The sequence below is a fragment of the Stegostoma tigrinum genome, chromosome 7 (assembly GCF_030684315.1).
Source record: "Stegostoma tigrinum isolate sSteTig4 chromosome 7, sSteTig4.hap1, whole genome shotgun sequence".
NCBI lineage: Eukaryota > Metazoa > Chordata > Chondrichthyes > Orectolobiformes > Stegostomatidae > Stegostoma > Stegostoma tigrinum.
The window spans coordinates 60,659,743-60,676,326 of NC_081360.1; the positions used below are offsets into that span (position 1 = coordinate 60,659,743).

The 16,584-nt window shown below is 39.4% G+C and overlaps 1 protein-coding gene across 1 annotated transcript in view; it reads right to left on the bottom strand.

Moving 5' to 3' along the window:
* The window catches only part of LOC125454013 (adenylate cyclase type 10-like), a 161,679-nt gene that overhangs the window by 23,362 nt on the left and 121,733 nt on the right, over positions 1-16,584 (bottom strand). The window contains exons 23-28 of the mRNA XM_059647653.1: positions 16,051-16,267; positions 11,541-11,681; positions 9,367-9,542; positions 5,573-5,729; positions 248-452; positions 48-144 (exon numbers count right to left, since the gene is read on the bottom strand). Coding sequence (XP_059503636.1) covers positions 48-144; positions 248-452; positions 5,573-5,729; positions 9,367-9,542; positions 11,541-11,681; positions 16,051-16,267 — 993 coding nt within the window. The remainder of the gene's footprint in view (positions 1-47; positions 145-247; positions 453-5,572; positions 5,730-9,366; positions 9,543-11,540; positions 11,682-16,050; positions 16,268-16,584) is intronic.

Consider the following 16,584-nt stretch of genomic DNA (forward strand, 5'->3'; position numbering starts at 1 on the left):
TCATCATCGTTTTAGAAATTCAAAATACTAACTTATCAATTACTTACCTGCCAGTGAGTAGCAAGGCTTTGGTCAGAAAAGGAATTGTGACAACGTCAATATTTGGTTTATTTATTATTCCAGCAATTTTATGTGCCAGGCGTCCTTAAAAGTGAAAAGAATATATTTATTTTAAAGACTGTCTGTATACAAAAAATTTAATGATTTATTTTCTATATTTTGCATTGATAACAATAACAATACATACCATACTCAATAGATTCAGCAAGCTGTCCAGTGCAGAACTTCATTTCTGAAAGTGCACATACTAAATGACCCATCATTAATAATCCTTCCTGATCTTTGTTAAGTACAAGACACTTCTGGAGAGCTAACTTTTCCATTTTTGTACTCTTCTCTTTAAGACCAACAAAATAATAACAACGGAAAGAATCAATGTATGCGGAAATAATCTAGGGAGTTCAAAGAAACAGGCATAAATTAACAGCCAAATATTTCTACTTGCTAGTGCTATTTCTTTTGAGCATCATATAAGCACAAATACCTCAGAAGATTGTGTATTTTTAATGCACAAATTGTGTGCAGAGCTATTTGAGCTTTTGCAATATTTGTTAATTAAAAATAGGAACAGCACAGTGGCTCAGTTGTTAGCTCTGCTGCTTCACAGTGCCAGGGACCCAAGTTCAATTCTACCCTCAGGTGACTGTCTGTTTGCACATTCATCCTGTGTCTGCGTGGGTTTCCTCCAGGTGCTCTGGTTTCCTCCCACAGTCCAAAGATGTGTAGGTTGGTGGATTGAAGGTGTTAAATTGCCCATAGTGTTCAGGGATGTGTAGATTAGGTGGGTTAGAGGGGGATGGGTCTGGGTGGGATGCTCTGACGGTCAGTGTGGACATGTTGGGCTGAAGGGTCTGTTTCCACACAATAGGAATTCTATGAATAAAAGCATACGCATGCAAATAAAAGTAGGCCATCAGATATCCAGTTACTTCCATTTGTATGAGACATCATTTCTGTCAGTATGACTCTTGAACAGTTTAACAAACCGTAACTTTGTCAGGACCATTATTAAGTGGAAGTGATCCATTTATTGGGGTTCACTATCAGAAAATCATTAAATCACAATGGTTACAACAAAGAAGGTTGCTGTGTTTGTTCTAGCTTTCTTAAAGAAGAATACTCCAAGTGCCACTCCCCTGCATATTCTTCCTTTTCACAATAATCTAACTTCCTCTTGGATGCCTGAATTGAACCTGGTCATGTCACCTGCTCAGATGGGATTTTCTAGATCCTAACCACTCGCGGGGTAAAGAAATACTTCCTCATGTCGTTATCGCTTCATTTGGCAATTACATTAAATCTGGTATTCTCTGATTTTTCCACCAAAGGAGACAATTTCTTTGTTTGTATGCCAACTAAACTCCTCATGATTTTGAATACTTCCATCAAATCTCCTGTCAATCTTTCCCTCCTCCAAAAAAAAATCCCAACTTCTCCAATCTGCCTTCTAATTGTGTTCCTCATTCTAGGAATTGTTCTCTTAATTATTTGTTGCACTTTTTCCAAAAAAAACCCTCTTAAAGAATATTGTTTTGAATTACATGTAATACTCCAGTTGAGACCAAACCAGTGTTCTATACAAGTTTAATATAACTAACGTACAGTTGTTTAAAGTATTGAGTGATAATTAAGTGTGGTGCTTTGCTAACCACTCTTTCAGCCTGCCCTGCTAACTTCAATGTTTCATGCAGGCCCCTCTGCTTGTACTCCCTTTCAGAATTACACCCCTTATTTTACAGTCACTTGCTGATTTTAACTTAAATCAATCATTTCACATTTTTCTGCATTAAATCTGGTGTGTCACTCACACATGCGCCCATTCCACTAAGTTATCTATGTCCTTTCTAACTTCAACACTATCATCCTCACGGTTCCCAATACTCTAAATGTTTCTGTTTTCTACAAGTTGTTTTCGAAAAGGTGGTGTTGTCATGATAATGTCATTTGGTGAGTAATTCAAATGCCTAGGCTAAAGCACTGGGTACATGGCAGTTCGTAGAATTTGAGTTCAGATAACAGAAGAGCACAAGAACCAGGAGTAGGAATAAGCCAACTAGCCCTTCAAACCTGCTCTGTCATTCGATAAGATCATGGCTGATCTTTTCATGGCCTCAGCTCCACTCACCCACCAGCTCACCATAACCCTTAATTCCTTTACTGTTCAAAATATTATATATGTTAGCTTTAAAAATATTCAATGCGGAAGCCTCAACTATTTCAATGGGTAGGGAATTCCAGATTTACAACCCTTTAGGTGAAGAAGTTCGTCCTAAATCGGGTCCCAATAATTTTGAGGCTACGTACTCTTGTTCTAATTTCACCCACCAGTGGAAATAACCTCCCTGTTTCTATCTTATCTATTCCGTTCATAATTTTATATGTTTCTATAACATCCCCCTCATTCTTCTAAATTCCAATGAACGTAATCCCAGTCTATTTAGGTCTCCTCATAAGCCAACTGTCAACTCCAGAATCAACCGAGTGAATCTCCTCTGCATCCCCTCCAGTGACAGTACATCCTTTCTCAAGTAAAGAGGCCAAAACAGTACACAGTACTCTAGGTGTGGCTTGACCATATACTGGGATTTAGATGCTAATCATAGGAATGGTGACAATGAAACTACTGATGATTGTTGGAAAAACTCAACTGGAATATTAATAACTTTTTAAGGAAAGCTGCTGTTTTTGTCCTACATGTGACTCCGTAGCAATGCCATAGACTCTTAACTATGACAGAAAAGTCAAAAAGACTGAACCAGATGGATCAACCAATATCCAACTAAGGCTTGATAAACTGTCCACCCTGAAAAGCTCTCCTTACAAACGTCTGAGGGCTTGGGCTAAAATTGAGGGCGCCACAGAATGGTCGAGTAAGACCCTGACATGGTAACATTTGTTGAATCACACTTTGTAGGCACAAGTAACTACATAAATAAACCCATTCTCAATGATGGAAAAGCCCAATGAATCAGTGCAAAACACAAGGCTGATGCTGTGTTCACCAATAAGTGCTAAGTGAATTATCTACCTCCTCCTCAGGACCCCAGCATTAAAGATGCCAGTTGCAAATCAATTCAGTTCACTCCACATGAATTCAATAAACTACTGTTGTTTACAGTAGGTGATAGATTTCACTGAGAACATCTTCCCTTAAGTGCAAACATCACTCACACTGGACTGACGTTAGTGGACCCTCAGCTACCCACCAGTACCAACCTTAGCCACCCCCCAAACAAAACCCCAAATTCCAGCCAAGATGTGTACCTGGTTGAAGCTAGATGTTGCAAGGTGGAGTGCCAGTCACATTCTTAACTCTTTCCAGTTTATGTCTGGGGCAGGCCATGTTGAGTTGGCCTTCCTTCCCCAAGCCAATTGAGCTCCTCAAGTGACCAATTAAGATCACAAGTGTGCCTTAATCCACCACAGCTGATTTTCTACCAGTGGCAGGAGGGTCCCATCCCACATGGGCAGATTACCAGGCCAGGAGCCTGTTCCGCCCTGTTTGCATCTTGCGCTCAATGAATGAATGCACCATTGGCAAAGATCATCCACAGGAGGGCCTGCTTGCCTTTTGAACTGAATCTCCTCCTCAGCCCTCTCCCCACCAAGATGGTTTCCATGGCCTTCCTCATGGCCTGCCTATTGCCTGCAACTTTCCCCAGGTTCCATAACCTCCTTCTCTTGGAGCCACTGCAGTCCCAATAATCAACTTGGCTAGTACTGAAGGGCTGGAAGCCTCTGACTGGTCAGTAGCTCTTGGATGCAAGACATCCCAGTAGCAGGCTACAGCAGGTGACAGATTTCATGTTGGTGTTGAAATTCAGGCAGGAGAATTGCTCCCTGAACAATCCGCGTTGACATGGCATCCTGCTATAAACCTTTCATCCCACAAACCTTCCTCCCTCTTTCTCACAGTTTATCCTGTTCTGAATGACAAAGGAAATGCTTTCTTGTGCAGCAATATTTGGGAACAAATGGATTGTTCCCAGCGCTTGACATTGGCAAAAAAGTCCTTGAGCAGCAGACTTGCTGATCTCTAGATCACTTTTGATTTTGATCCACTTGCAAAGAACACAATAGCACAGCACACATGCTGTTATGTGAGTTCCTCAAATTTCAGTCCCGATGTAAAAGGGACTGAAGGAAAACTAAAGCAAATAAAAATGAAAGGTAAATGTAAAGTTGCTATTGCCCAGGACTGTTCTTTCATTAGAGACTGGTGGTTTGTGGTGGTCTAAACTGAGGGTCACCACACCTCAGGTGAGGGGAAAGGTTGAGGAGGAGAGTCCTACATGATAACTTTGAGGGTTAGTTAGCCGGAATGCTAGTTTGTGATGCAGAGTGGTGCCAGTCAGCATAGTTTCAAATAAGGAAGCATTGAAGGATGACAGGGCCAAGTTAACTTTATAGCTTATAGTTAATCTAGAGGGCTTCAGAGATTGTATAGAAATTAGAAGTTAAGGCTCATTAAGATTGATTTAATAAGAAAACCCTGGACGATGTTAACCACCTTCTGCATGGTAACTTGCACCCAGATCAAGAAACTGGGGATAGTGCTGCGAGCAGCTATCAAAGTCAATACAGCTCTAAATTCTTACGCTGCTGAATTTCCTAACTATGACAAGGGAGTACTATATCATTGGGCAAGGCCTAATATATAACACTACCCCACCTCCACTGCAAGAGGTTTTTGTTATGATGCCTATATAGCAACAAAATTACTTTACAAGAAATGTTCAAACCCACTTATTTTTAGCATGCTTCTCCAGATGAATAACATAGTACCGTGTTCAAATTATACTTGTCATGAAAATCTTGTGGTTTATTACAGACTTCAAAGTTGGAAAATATCCTCTGTGGGCTACACCTCTGGTACAAATACATAGGTAGCATTGTCCTGCATCCTATGCCAGTGTCTGAGCAACATGCTTCAGATCTGATATGTGCTGCTCTCCTTAGATCAAAAGCCTCATTTTCACCAATGACAGCCATGTCAAAAGATCCGAGCAAAAGAATGACAGGACTAATGCTTCTCAGAACTTCTTAAAGTCTCAAGAGTGTTTCTTGCAAGCAAGCAAAAGGGTCAAAAATCCGGAATTCAGAGGTCTCCCCTCCAGCTCCACCCGAGCTGCAGTCTGTGCCTCAAATGAAGAACAAGCATCTATTTGTCCTATGATTCTCTTGTGGGCTGATGCTCCCTGAGGAGTGGGAAAATACAAATCCACTGGGAGCTCGGTAACTGTGGATGGTTTGCTACAAGGGTTTTAATTTTGTGGAGAGTCTGATAAACAAGAAAAAGCGATGCTCCCCGTGGGAGTGTGTTGCTTTCAAAAACAGTCTTTAGAGTATAAGTTTTAAAACATTAAATCCAACTGTCATACTTTTCAGCTATTAACTAAACATTCAAGATTTTTTTTGTACTTTTTTGGTCTCTTTAGGGATCATAACAGTAAGTATTGAAGAGAACCAGGCCTAATACTTTTGAAATGCCTTACATTCCTCCAGTACAAACCTTAAATTCATTGTTGGAGATTTCTGCAGTGTTCACTTCCAGTAGTATTGTGACCATTGCAGGCAATTTGCACATTGTGTATTTCTGAAGGCAGTATATCTGCCATAAAAATGATAGGCATCGAATCTGCTGATAAACGATAGGCGATATTTGACCACTGTATTAAAAAAAAGTCTGGTAAATTCAAACATTAATTATAAACATTAGAAAGCAATGATTGACTAATTTGGTTTGCAGTTATTATTGTAATCTATAAGAAAGTTATGAGTAAAAATAGATCTAGTTAACAGGATTACTTTCTAGATTGGATGTTTCTCATGAGGGATAACATTCAGAGGGAGCACAGAAATGGAAACCCACAATACCTGATTTCCTTCATAAAAATTCATTGATAGTTCAGATGCTGTAAACCAGTAATTTTCCAATCAACACTCATAGTTAATACTATTTCTCACTGAAAGAGCCGAATCAGGGAATTAACCCTAACATGGTTTCTTTCTAATTCAGCCAATTGCAAATATTCAGATTATCAGACAATTGTAAGGATGGTTATAATCAAACGAGTGGACGATCAGCAGCAGCGGGATTTCACACAATCTGCAACCTCATGGCCCAGCCATCCTCCACTCTACCATGAACTTCAAGCCAGGGAATTGATCCAGGTTCAATGAAGAGTGCACAAGGGCGTGTCAACAGCAGGATCAGGCATACCAAAAATGTGATGTCAACCTGGTAAAGCTACCAAACTTGTTTGCCAAAGAGGATAAGCAGCAAACGATAAGTAGAGCTAAACAATTCCACAAACAACACCTCAGATTTAATGGAGTTCTACAGGGATAAGTGCTTGGGCAATACTTATTTATAATATATATTAATGATTTTGATGAAAAAAATGAATGTACTACAACCAATTTTGCATATGCCATAAAGAACAGTTAGAAAGGCAAAGAGTGATACAGAGAAAAGGCACACTGGGCCTGAAAAACTAGCTGTGATTCCTCTTCACAAATGCTGCCAGACCTGCTGAGCTTTTCCAGGAATTTCTGCTTTTGTTTCTGATTTATAGCATCCACAGATTTTTTTTCTATTTTATTTAGCAGATCCAGAGTGGCTACTCCCTCTTGTGGCTGAGTCTAGGACCAGAAGGCAAAGTTTTAAAATAAGGGGACATCCATTAAACATACTGATGAAGTGGGATTTCTTCTCTCAGAGAATATAGAGTCTGTGCAATTCTTCAATGCACAGCATTTTTGAGGCTGGGTTATTAGGTATAGTTAAGGTTAAGATAGGTTTTTAATCAGTAAGGGTATCAAGGGTTAGAAGGGTAAGGCATGTAAGTGGAGTTGACGATTATCAGATTAATGATGATTCATTCAAAGGCAGAGCAGACTTGATGGACCAAATGGTCTCCTTTTGCTCCTAAATCTTATTGCTTTTTCGTTACAGGTCAGCTTGTCATTATTTTCAGTACTCTACAGCAAGGAGGCATCACAAAACTATTCAGCTTTCTTCTCACAAGCATTTACACAGGCTAAATAGGTGAATCCTTCCCGTTAATGAGCTTAAGGAAGTCAAAGGAACAGATCAAAGGAGAGCAAACAATATGATGACCATACTAAAAAATTCTCAATGCTGTGCATAATTCTGATTCTTTTGTATAATTGACATATTGCTAGATAATATTGCTATATGGAAGTTATTGTTGTTGAGCTTTAATAAATGATAAAAGCTCAGGGAACTTTGTGCCAGGGGGATTGAAATGGGTGTACTGTAGGGAGTTGGTGAGTTTGTGTTGCTTTTTTTTCCAATGAAACTAAATGCGCATGACGTTTACGTTCTCCTCCCATCCTCCTCCTCTTACAACTCAGGTAACCTCTGGGTCCCATGAGGTAGTGCATAGGACTTAAGACTTGCTTGCAAAATTGAGGAGGATGCAGCAAACCACAGGAACATTGAGATCCTCTCAGTATCAACCTTACACATCCCCTTGGGCAATCTAGGCAATATAAGCTATGCTTAGCAGACTGATGATTTGCTCCATGATATTACATGCATTTCCATAGTTCTCAATGAAGGCCTGTTGACCTCACATGGTGGTATGCCAAAAATGGTGAGAAGCCCCCTCTGGATGTTTTGGCATGTTTTGGCGACTCAATGATAGTCGGTACTGCAAACTGTTGCAGGAAGAAAGCAGCTCATACGCCTCCAAAACAGCAAGGATTCATCAAGACAAATTTCTTGGAGTGCTTGTAATTGGGTGATAGTTCCTGTGGTTACAATTTCACTTGTGGTTGACACATATGTGCAGTCAACAATGCTCTGAAACAATGGGGAGCCTGCTATCCTGGTGATCCCACATGCCCTCTCATCCTGGACTTAGATCAGATTAGATTCCCTACAGTGTGGAAATAGGCCCTTCGGCCCAACAAGTCCATGCCACCCCTTGAAGCATCCCACTCAGATCCATCCCCCTATAGCCCACACATCCCTGAACACTACGGGCAATTTAGCATGGCCAATCCACCTAACCTGCACATCTTTGGACTGTGGGAGGAAACCAGAGCACCCAGAGGAAACCCACGCAGATTTACATCCTCAAGGAAAAGGGAAATAAATCACCTCTCCTCCTTTGGAGCATCTGTCTCAGCTTCCAGATGCTTCTATTGATACTGAAGTTTGACACATAATTAATATCACTAGAAAAGAGTTAGTTGTGAAGAGGAGTATTATTCAGAAACACTGGAAGAGCTGATGATGTGCTGTACATGGGGTTTCAGATGTTTGTGCATGAGCTGACATCACTCAGTCACCATCTTCTTACAAAAACAAAGTCTCCCGGAATACTGCTCTGGGTTTTCAGTTTTGGTAGCAATGCCTTTTCCTTCTTCCACATCAAAGTTTCCCTGTTTGTCTTCTTTACCTGATCTGCTCATGTTGCAGGATAAGTGCCGGTACTGGCACCATATTTATGCTAGGTTTTTATTCCTATACTGTTCTGTGGTCAGTAGCATCTTCAACCCCTGCACCAACTCACCATTGTACACTCACTAACTTTGATCAGGCACAAGGAAGTCAAAAGTATTTCAACTGCAACTTGTGGAGTGGCTCTTTAAATGGTTACATAACCAGGCCCAACTTGCTTCTGAATGTTATTTCTGAAGGAAATAAGTAAATAATTCCCTACTTTTTCTCTGGACAGTTTGGCATGCGCCATCAGCTGGTTGATGTTGTTCCATCCTAACTCCATATGGTTCCCACTTGTGGATGGCTACTGCAGTGTCGTCTGGTATTGGCTGGGATTTATGTTGGGGTGCTTCTCCAGTGATAGGCTAACAAACATTGAGCTTATCGAAAATTCCTCATTGACTCATGCACCTTCCTTATCAGGAAAATCATGGCATCTAATTATCTGAAATGTTAAGAAACTTATCCACTGAGAGGCTAAGACTCACAATAATTGCAGTAACCCATTTCATATAGATGTGTGATATCATTACACAAAAATACTTTTGCTGTCTTTTGATTTCCTCATAGATTTTCCTCTATATATTTTACATATTTCATTCTATTGCCATTTTATAAAAAAACTACCCTACAAAGTTTCTGAGTTACTCTTTCCTGTCAAATTGCTTTTTTTAAAATACTCTCCCTTTTTAATTCTGTTTATACGTGTATCATTACCAATCTCTTGCAGGAAAATCAGGCACTAGAACCCTTAATTATAAAGGGTAAAGATAACAACAATGCAAATCAAATTAACTTCCATTTAAATAATACATTAAAACAATGTATACTCAGTAATGCCTGTTAGCTCTTCTTTGTCGCGATGTCTCTTAGAATTTTTGTAATTTTCGATTAAATACACAATTGCTTGTGATACAGCAAAGCTTGGAAATTTTTTGTTCAACAGCGTTAAGCTTTTCTTAAACAGGACCTCTGCTTCTACAAGATGGCCCATACTAAGTTGTACCTGTGACGGAATCAACAAAAAATTGTCAAGTAAAAGATAACTGAAGCAGGGGCAAGTGTTACTAATTAAATGGAAATCTCTTGTTTAGTTAACATAGAACATAGAAAAGTACAGCACAGTACAGGCCCTTCGGCCCATGACGTTGTGCCGTGCAATAATCCTAATCCAAAAATAAAATAACCTAACCTACATTCCCCTCAATTCACTGCTGTCCATGTAACAACAAGGGCCGAAGGGCCTGTTCTGCGCTGTATTGTTCTATGTTCTATGTCCAGCAGTCGCTTAAATGTCACTAATGACTCTGCTTCCACGACTTCCACTGGCAAAGTATTCCATGCGTTCACAACTCTCTGGGTGAAGAACCTCCCTCTGACATCTCCTCTATACCTCTCTCCTAACACCTTAAAACTAAGACCCCTCATGGCAGTCAATCCTGCCCTGGGGAAAAGTCTCTGGCTATCGACTCTTAATTGGATGATATGCTGTTTGAAGCATTCCATTTGATGAAAACTTAATAAATGCATTCAAAATCATTACACAGATTATCTGTGAGGTTTGCAGATAATTGAGAATGTGAATTAGATGGAACACAAGCCAGTGGAAGTGGGAGACAAGCGCAGCCTGGCTTCAGCAATCCTCTTCGAGCTAAAGAACGGTATATGTGAAATTGGGAACAAAAACAAAGTTGCTGGTAAAGCTTAGCAGGTCTGGCAGCATTTGTGGATGAGAAAACAGAGTTAACATTTCAGGTCCATTTCAGAACCATTCTGAGGAAGGCTCATCGTACCCGAAACGTTAACTCTGTTTTCTCATCCAGAGATGCTGCCAGACCTGCTAAGCTTTACCAGCAACTTTGTTTTTGTTCCTGATTTACAGCATCCACAGTTCTTTTGGTTTTTATTTAGTATGTGTGAAATTTGTATTTTCATAGCTTGTATTCACCGCACGGGAGTGGTCAGTGGCAAAAGAACAGGCTAAGTGTTAATTATTTTAATGGAGATATAACAACATTGGAAAAGGACTACAAAAATACATGAAGACATTAGACAGCTTGCAAGATTGACATATAATTGGCAAACTCATTTCATTACATCTACATAGAGCAATTAAACTTGTCTGACAGCTTAGACTTGCACCACAGCAATGCTGAAGGGCATTGCTTAAATAACATCACAAACTTCTTTCTCTTAGATCTATTTTGTCAGTGGCTCAGTATTTAGTTACGAAAGAGAAAGAAGTGTGAGGAGCCCATTGTTAATTTTATTGATACTTCACGTTCGGTTGATTGGTAATTTTATAGGCTTGTTGCAGCAGCATTTTTAAACAGAGTTGTGAGTCACTGGTTTTAGGCAAGCTGCAAAGGCCTTTTTTGTGTCAATGGACACTGAAGTACTATGTGTCGGTATGGAGGCCATGGAGAGTAATTGGGGTAAGTAGCGTGCACAAACTGACATGGATGATGAGGGATCATTGGAAAATAAGCTATCATGGAGGATATATGGCGCAATCAGGGATTGTTTGAAGAGCATAAGTTGTGTTCTACCTTGGCAAGACTCTTTGAAGCTCTCTTTTTAAAGGTTCCCCATATCCACACTATACTTCATGACTCCTTTGAAGAGTTGCAAATCTTGGAGTTACAGAGAACCTGGCCTGAATCCATGGAAATTGCGGGGGCTATGAAATGCCTGCCCCTGAAATGGAATTGGTCATACAGGGAATGCAGGATGTAGGTTCTGCATCCATTTGCTCTGAAAATATTCAGAGAAAGTTATAATTGGAGGTGACGGGGAGAGGCAGTTATGGTGCAGGAGCATAAACCTGGGATTTCATCTTATTTGCCTACGTGAGGCTACATGCACTTCTGATTCTTGTACATAAATATATTTTAGAAATTCATGCTGTTTCTAAGTTCTGGTAGAGTTATAATGAGTGAATCTTGACATAACTTTTAGGTGAGTGTACATGAAAAAAATTGTAAATAAATACTGTTCGACTTACCTCTGCTTTGAGGCTATGTAAACAGGCCTTCTCAAAAGGAACAATCTTAGTATCCTTTGTGACATCAGCATATTCAAAAGGTGGTTTGCCTTTGCGTAATAAAGTAAGGATATTTTCTGCTTCTGTTAGATAAGATAGGGCCTAAAAATGATTGTATAGACAAATCAAGTACAAGCATTCAATAAATCATGAAAAGATTTGGTATACATTTTGTATGCAGCTCAGACTAATGCACATTTTGGTTTTCACAGATTTCACTCATATTTGTATAGTCACTCTTATTTGGCACTTAGTGTGCAATTGTCATTGATGCACCATGAATCCTAGAACTAGTGTTTTAAAGGTAAATGGTTCTCTGTCATCCAATTTTGCTTTATACGTTTTCTGCTAAATAAAGCTGTTTTTTGCCCCATGCAAAGTTGGTTTGTTGGGAACTTTTCTATTCTTAGTGACAGCACATTACAGAATGTTATTCCTAGCTTGAGAAATTTCTTATCTAGGTAGATTTGACTCTTGAATAGCTTATTTTTAAGATTATGCCCTCCTACAATGGATTAAGGTATGGCTACCTTTAATATGAGGGTGGCATTGGATAAAGCTACAAGGGTCACATCATCAGTGTACAGCATTCCAGGGAGTGATCTATTTCACAATTAGAACTATAGTTGTGTGTGTTGAGGTGGTGTTCATTTGGCGATGGTCAGATTTAGCTGGTGCCAATGGCCTGATCTTGGATGCCTTCAGGAAATTTTTGTTCTGAAAGAATGTGTTAGTTACTCAAATTTCATTGTAACAGTAGTCTCCTTCCATTCTAGTTTGTTTTCCCATGCTGTGATATCTGATGCATGAGGGCAACGTCTCATTGTCCTCACTCATGCTGGGGTTGAAATCCCCATTAAGTCAAAATGTTCTGATTTAGGGACTCTGCTAATAGCAGTGTCAAGTTTGTCAAAGAACATTTGTTTGCTTTTGCAGTACAAGTTTGTACTAGAGGATAGATGGAAATCTGTCACCCATGAGAGTGTGCACGGTATCCTTCTTAAATTTGGCTACTTGAAGAAATTTGTCACCATATGCTACCTTCTGTATGACATATCAGCCATGGTCCTCACCAATGAATTCACTACAGACGCAATGTGCATGCAAACCAGGTTCAAGCAAGGCTATGTCACTAAATCAATACTCTTTACCACCTTCCTTGGCACAATACTGCACGCCATATCCAAAACACTTCTCAGTGGAGTAGAACTTCTTTACAGGATGAATCAGAAACAGTTCAACCTACATCACCTACAGCCCAGAGCCAAATCAAATCCAACCTCTGTTATCTGGATGCCTATAAACAGCTTAGCCTCTGCTGTGGGGATAGTATATCATCATTTATTCCCTACTCTCCATAATCACTCATGCTTTGTAAGTCATCTGGTGCAGCTTTGCAAGACTAATACAGAAATTGGTATTTTATTAACTTAGTTGACTTTGATAATATTGATTGATTAATCTATTAGTGTATTATTCTGCTCAATGCAACTGATGTAGGTTCTAATACTTTAATATCATGTAACTCTGGTTCACCTCATTTGAGGTGAATAAGATTGTTTACATCTTGCTAGATTGTTAATTCCTTGCCAGGAAAAATGTGGTATTATCAAGACAGCCAGTTACAGCCTACAGAAGGAAAAATAATAACAGGTGTGCTCTACACTCACTTTGTTTTCACTCATAATATCTTAGAAGGCAAACAATTACACAAGACTAGATGGATTCTTTATATTAGAATTAACTCGTGTAACATTAAGTGTGTTTTCATTTTTAACCTGTATAATCCATCAGAATTTTATGATGCAAAACAATGTATTAACTGAATATATAAGGATATCTTATTACCTCAATCTTTGTAAATTCAATGTATAAATTAAGTATTATTTAATTTCGTAATTGCTTATATTAATATTTTGTATACATCACCTCAGTTCAGCACCTTGCATTTTGCAGGTATGTGTTTGGGGTTCGGGGCAGGGGTTTGGAGGCCTTCCTAGGAGTCCAATCCTTTGGCTGCTGAAGCTACAAGAATTGATGGACAGCTCAGCTATTCTGACACAAGCCCAGGTGCCTTTAATGAGAAATCTCTCAATAGATTTGGTGTGTTATCCTATCTGTCTCCTCTGATTGACCAGGTAGCCCAGAAGCTAAAGCTAATACTGGAACTGTGTTGAAGGGCAATGAAAAAGCTTACAGGCTAAACTCTGTCTGCCTGTTTAGATAAAATTCAGCCCTGTGTTTCTGTGACTTGCTTCTACCTGAAATGTCAGACATTTTTCTAAGGCTCCCTTCGATTCACAGACAACAGTCTCACACATACACTGGAAGAGTGCCTCTGGGATAGTCCCAATAAAATTTGGTATTTTTCTATGCTGGCCCCTTCCAGTGTTGCTGGCTGGAGACTTGAAGGAAAGGAAAGAGGTGGATGGGAGTGAGGGGTGAGGGGGCAAAGTTGCATGTGTACTATAGCAGGATCTCCAAGTGCTGGAAATATTCACGAACACCCTATCATGTATCCCTGATAGTCACCTCAATACAATATTTTCATAAGCTTGCTGCTGAACTAGTTTCTGCTATAAACCTCATTCTCGGCAGGCTTTTTAGAAGTTTCTGCATGAAATTGAACTTTCTCCCACAGCCCATCTCCCTATCAATGTAGTACATCTTTGTTATGTGGGAATTTCACTGCTGAAATACTCCTCATTATTTAAGTTAGCTGACTCTCCATTCCTTAACAGACCATTGACTCCAAGAAGACCCAACTTTTCGGTTGAACATTGGAATAGATAACCTCACAGATTTTTAGCTCACACACTTTCATGAGTATCACATTGTTTGTGGACAAAACACAGGGCAAAACAGTATTCCGAGATGAGGATTTACCAAGGGTGACAGATGAAGGGAAACTAAGTATTGCTATGGAGAAGTACAGAGTGACTTTTAACTCTGACTCCATAAGTCTTGTATAGCATTGTACAGCATTGTTCAGCTCTAAGACTAATAAGTGAACAATGCTAATGTTGCAGGTCATGCACCTTTAAGTTTTCCTTTGCTTTCATAGCATCTGTTTCTCCAAATTATATTAATCTCTCATTTTAAATCTGCATCCCTTTTTAAGGAGTCAATAAATGAATAGAACATCAAGTTTTACAAAGAAACATAGAAGATAGAAACAGGACAAAGCCATTCAGCCCTTCGAGCCTGCTCCGTCATTCTTCACGATCATGGCTGATTGTCCAAACTTAATAGCCTAATCCTGCTATCTCCCCATAACCTTTGATCCCGTTTGCCTCAAGTGCTATATCTAGTCACCTCTTGAATACATTCAATGTTTTGGCATCAACTACTTCCTGTGGTAAATCACTCGTTGGGTGAAGAAATGTCTCTTCATCTCTGTCTTAAATTGTCTAATCGAAATCCTCACACAGAGACCCCTTGTTCTGGATACACCCACCTTCGGGAACATCCTTCCTGCATCTACTCTGTCCAGTCCTGTTAGAATTTTATAAGCATGTATGAGATCCTCCTTCATTCATCTTAACTGCAGTGAAAACGATCCCAACCTAATCAATTTCTCCTCATATGTCAGACCCATATCCCTGGAATCAGCCTGGTAAACCTTTGCTGCATCCCTCGAGAGCAAGAGCATCCTTCTTCAGAAAAGCAGTTCATCAAACCATAACATTGAGACAATTTCAAAAGCCAATAAGTTGAGAAATTAAACATGCTGATTATATGCACGATTCAACTTAACTTCACAAAGCTTTCTTGTAATCTTTGAAGAAAATGGCAAAAATACTAATAAAAGCTATCTGTAAAGAATTATGAAGAGTACTAAAAGTGTTTTTTAAGCATGTAATTTTGACTGACGTGCCAATGTGGAGGTATTTCTTTCCTCCATGAATTGGCTGGCACCCATTCATTGTAAAATCTTTTATTTTATTGCCATCGATGGGCTCTTTACAGTCAGGTGATTCACCCCCGGTTAGCAACCAAGCAGTGAAGGTGTAAGTAACCTACATCCAATTCCCTACTCTTTCTTCACTTTTGAAGTTTTGAACTATGACGGTCAAGAGCACATCAATGGAAATAAATTAAAAGGTTTTAAAATAATTAGGTTCCAGCCACATGGAGGAGGGAAGAAATACCTCCACATTAGCACTTCAAGCAAAATTACACTCTTAAAATGCTTTAAACATTTTTGGAGCTTTTATATTAAGTTCCTCATTTCTATCTTATATGCCCAAACTTTTTGAATAAGATCTGAAAGTCATTGCACTTTTTATTGCATTGCTTTATGAGTTGTCAGTTGGAAAGTCGATGCTCTTGACCTTCAATTCAATAGGACCTGAGAACATATGAGATACTTTTGCTATGCATCCAAAGTTTACTTACAGACATCACATTGCTTTTTAAAGCATATTTTTAAAAGCAGTTATTTAAATACGCATGCTTTCTAAAGACGTACCATCAAGTTATTGGATAAATACAAAGCCGCTGCTGCAGTTTCAAGTAGGTAGAAGAACGTCTTAACCACATTTCCAGCTCCCATCCAGTGACGAACAAGGGAACAGTACACAGAATCCATTATTGGTTTACATTCACAGTCATTGGCATACAGGTTATCAATCCCCTCACAGTTTCTGAGGATCTTATCCATCTTTACAATGAATCCAAAATCATGACTGTTAAGGAACAAATTTATAATTATTATACCATCGGACAAAAAATAAGATCATGTGAACAAGAGTAGGCCATTCAACCTGTTCCACTATTCAATGAGATCATGGGATTGGCTTACTTCCTTACATCTGCCTTGTCCCATATCCTTTGACCTTTGCTTATCAAAATTTATCTGTTGTGGTTGGTTGGCTCACTGAGCTGGTTTGTTGTTCCGCAGACATTTCATTACCCTGCTGGGTAACATCATCAGAGCAGCCTCCGATGAAGCGCTGTTGTGTTTTCCCACCTGGTTTTTAAATTCTAGGGTCTGTTGAGCTGG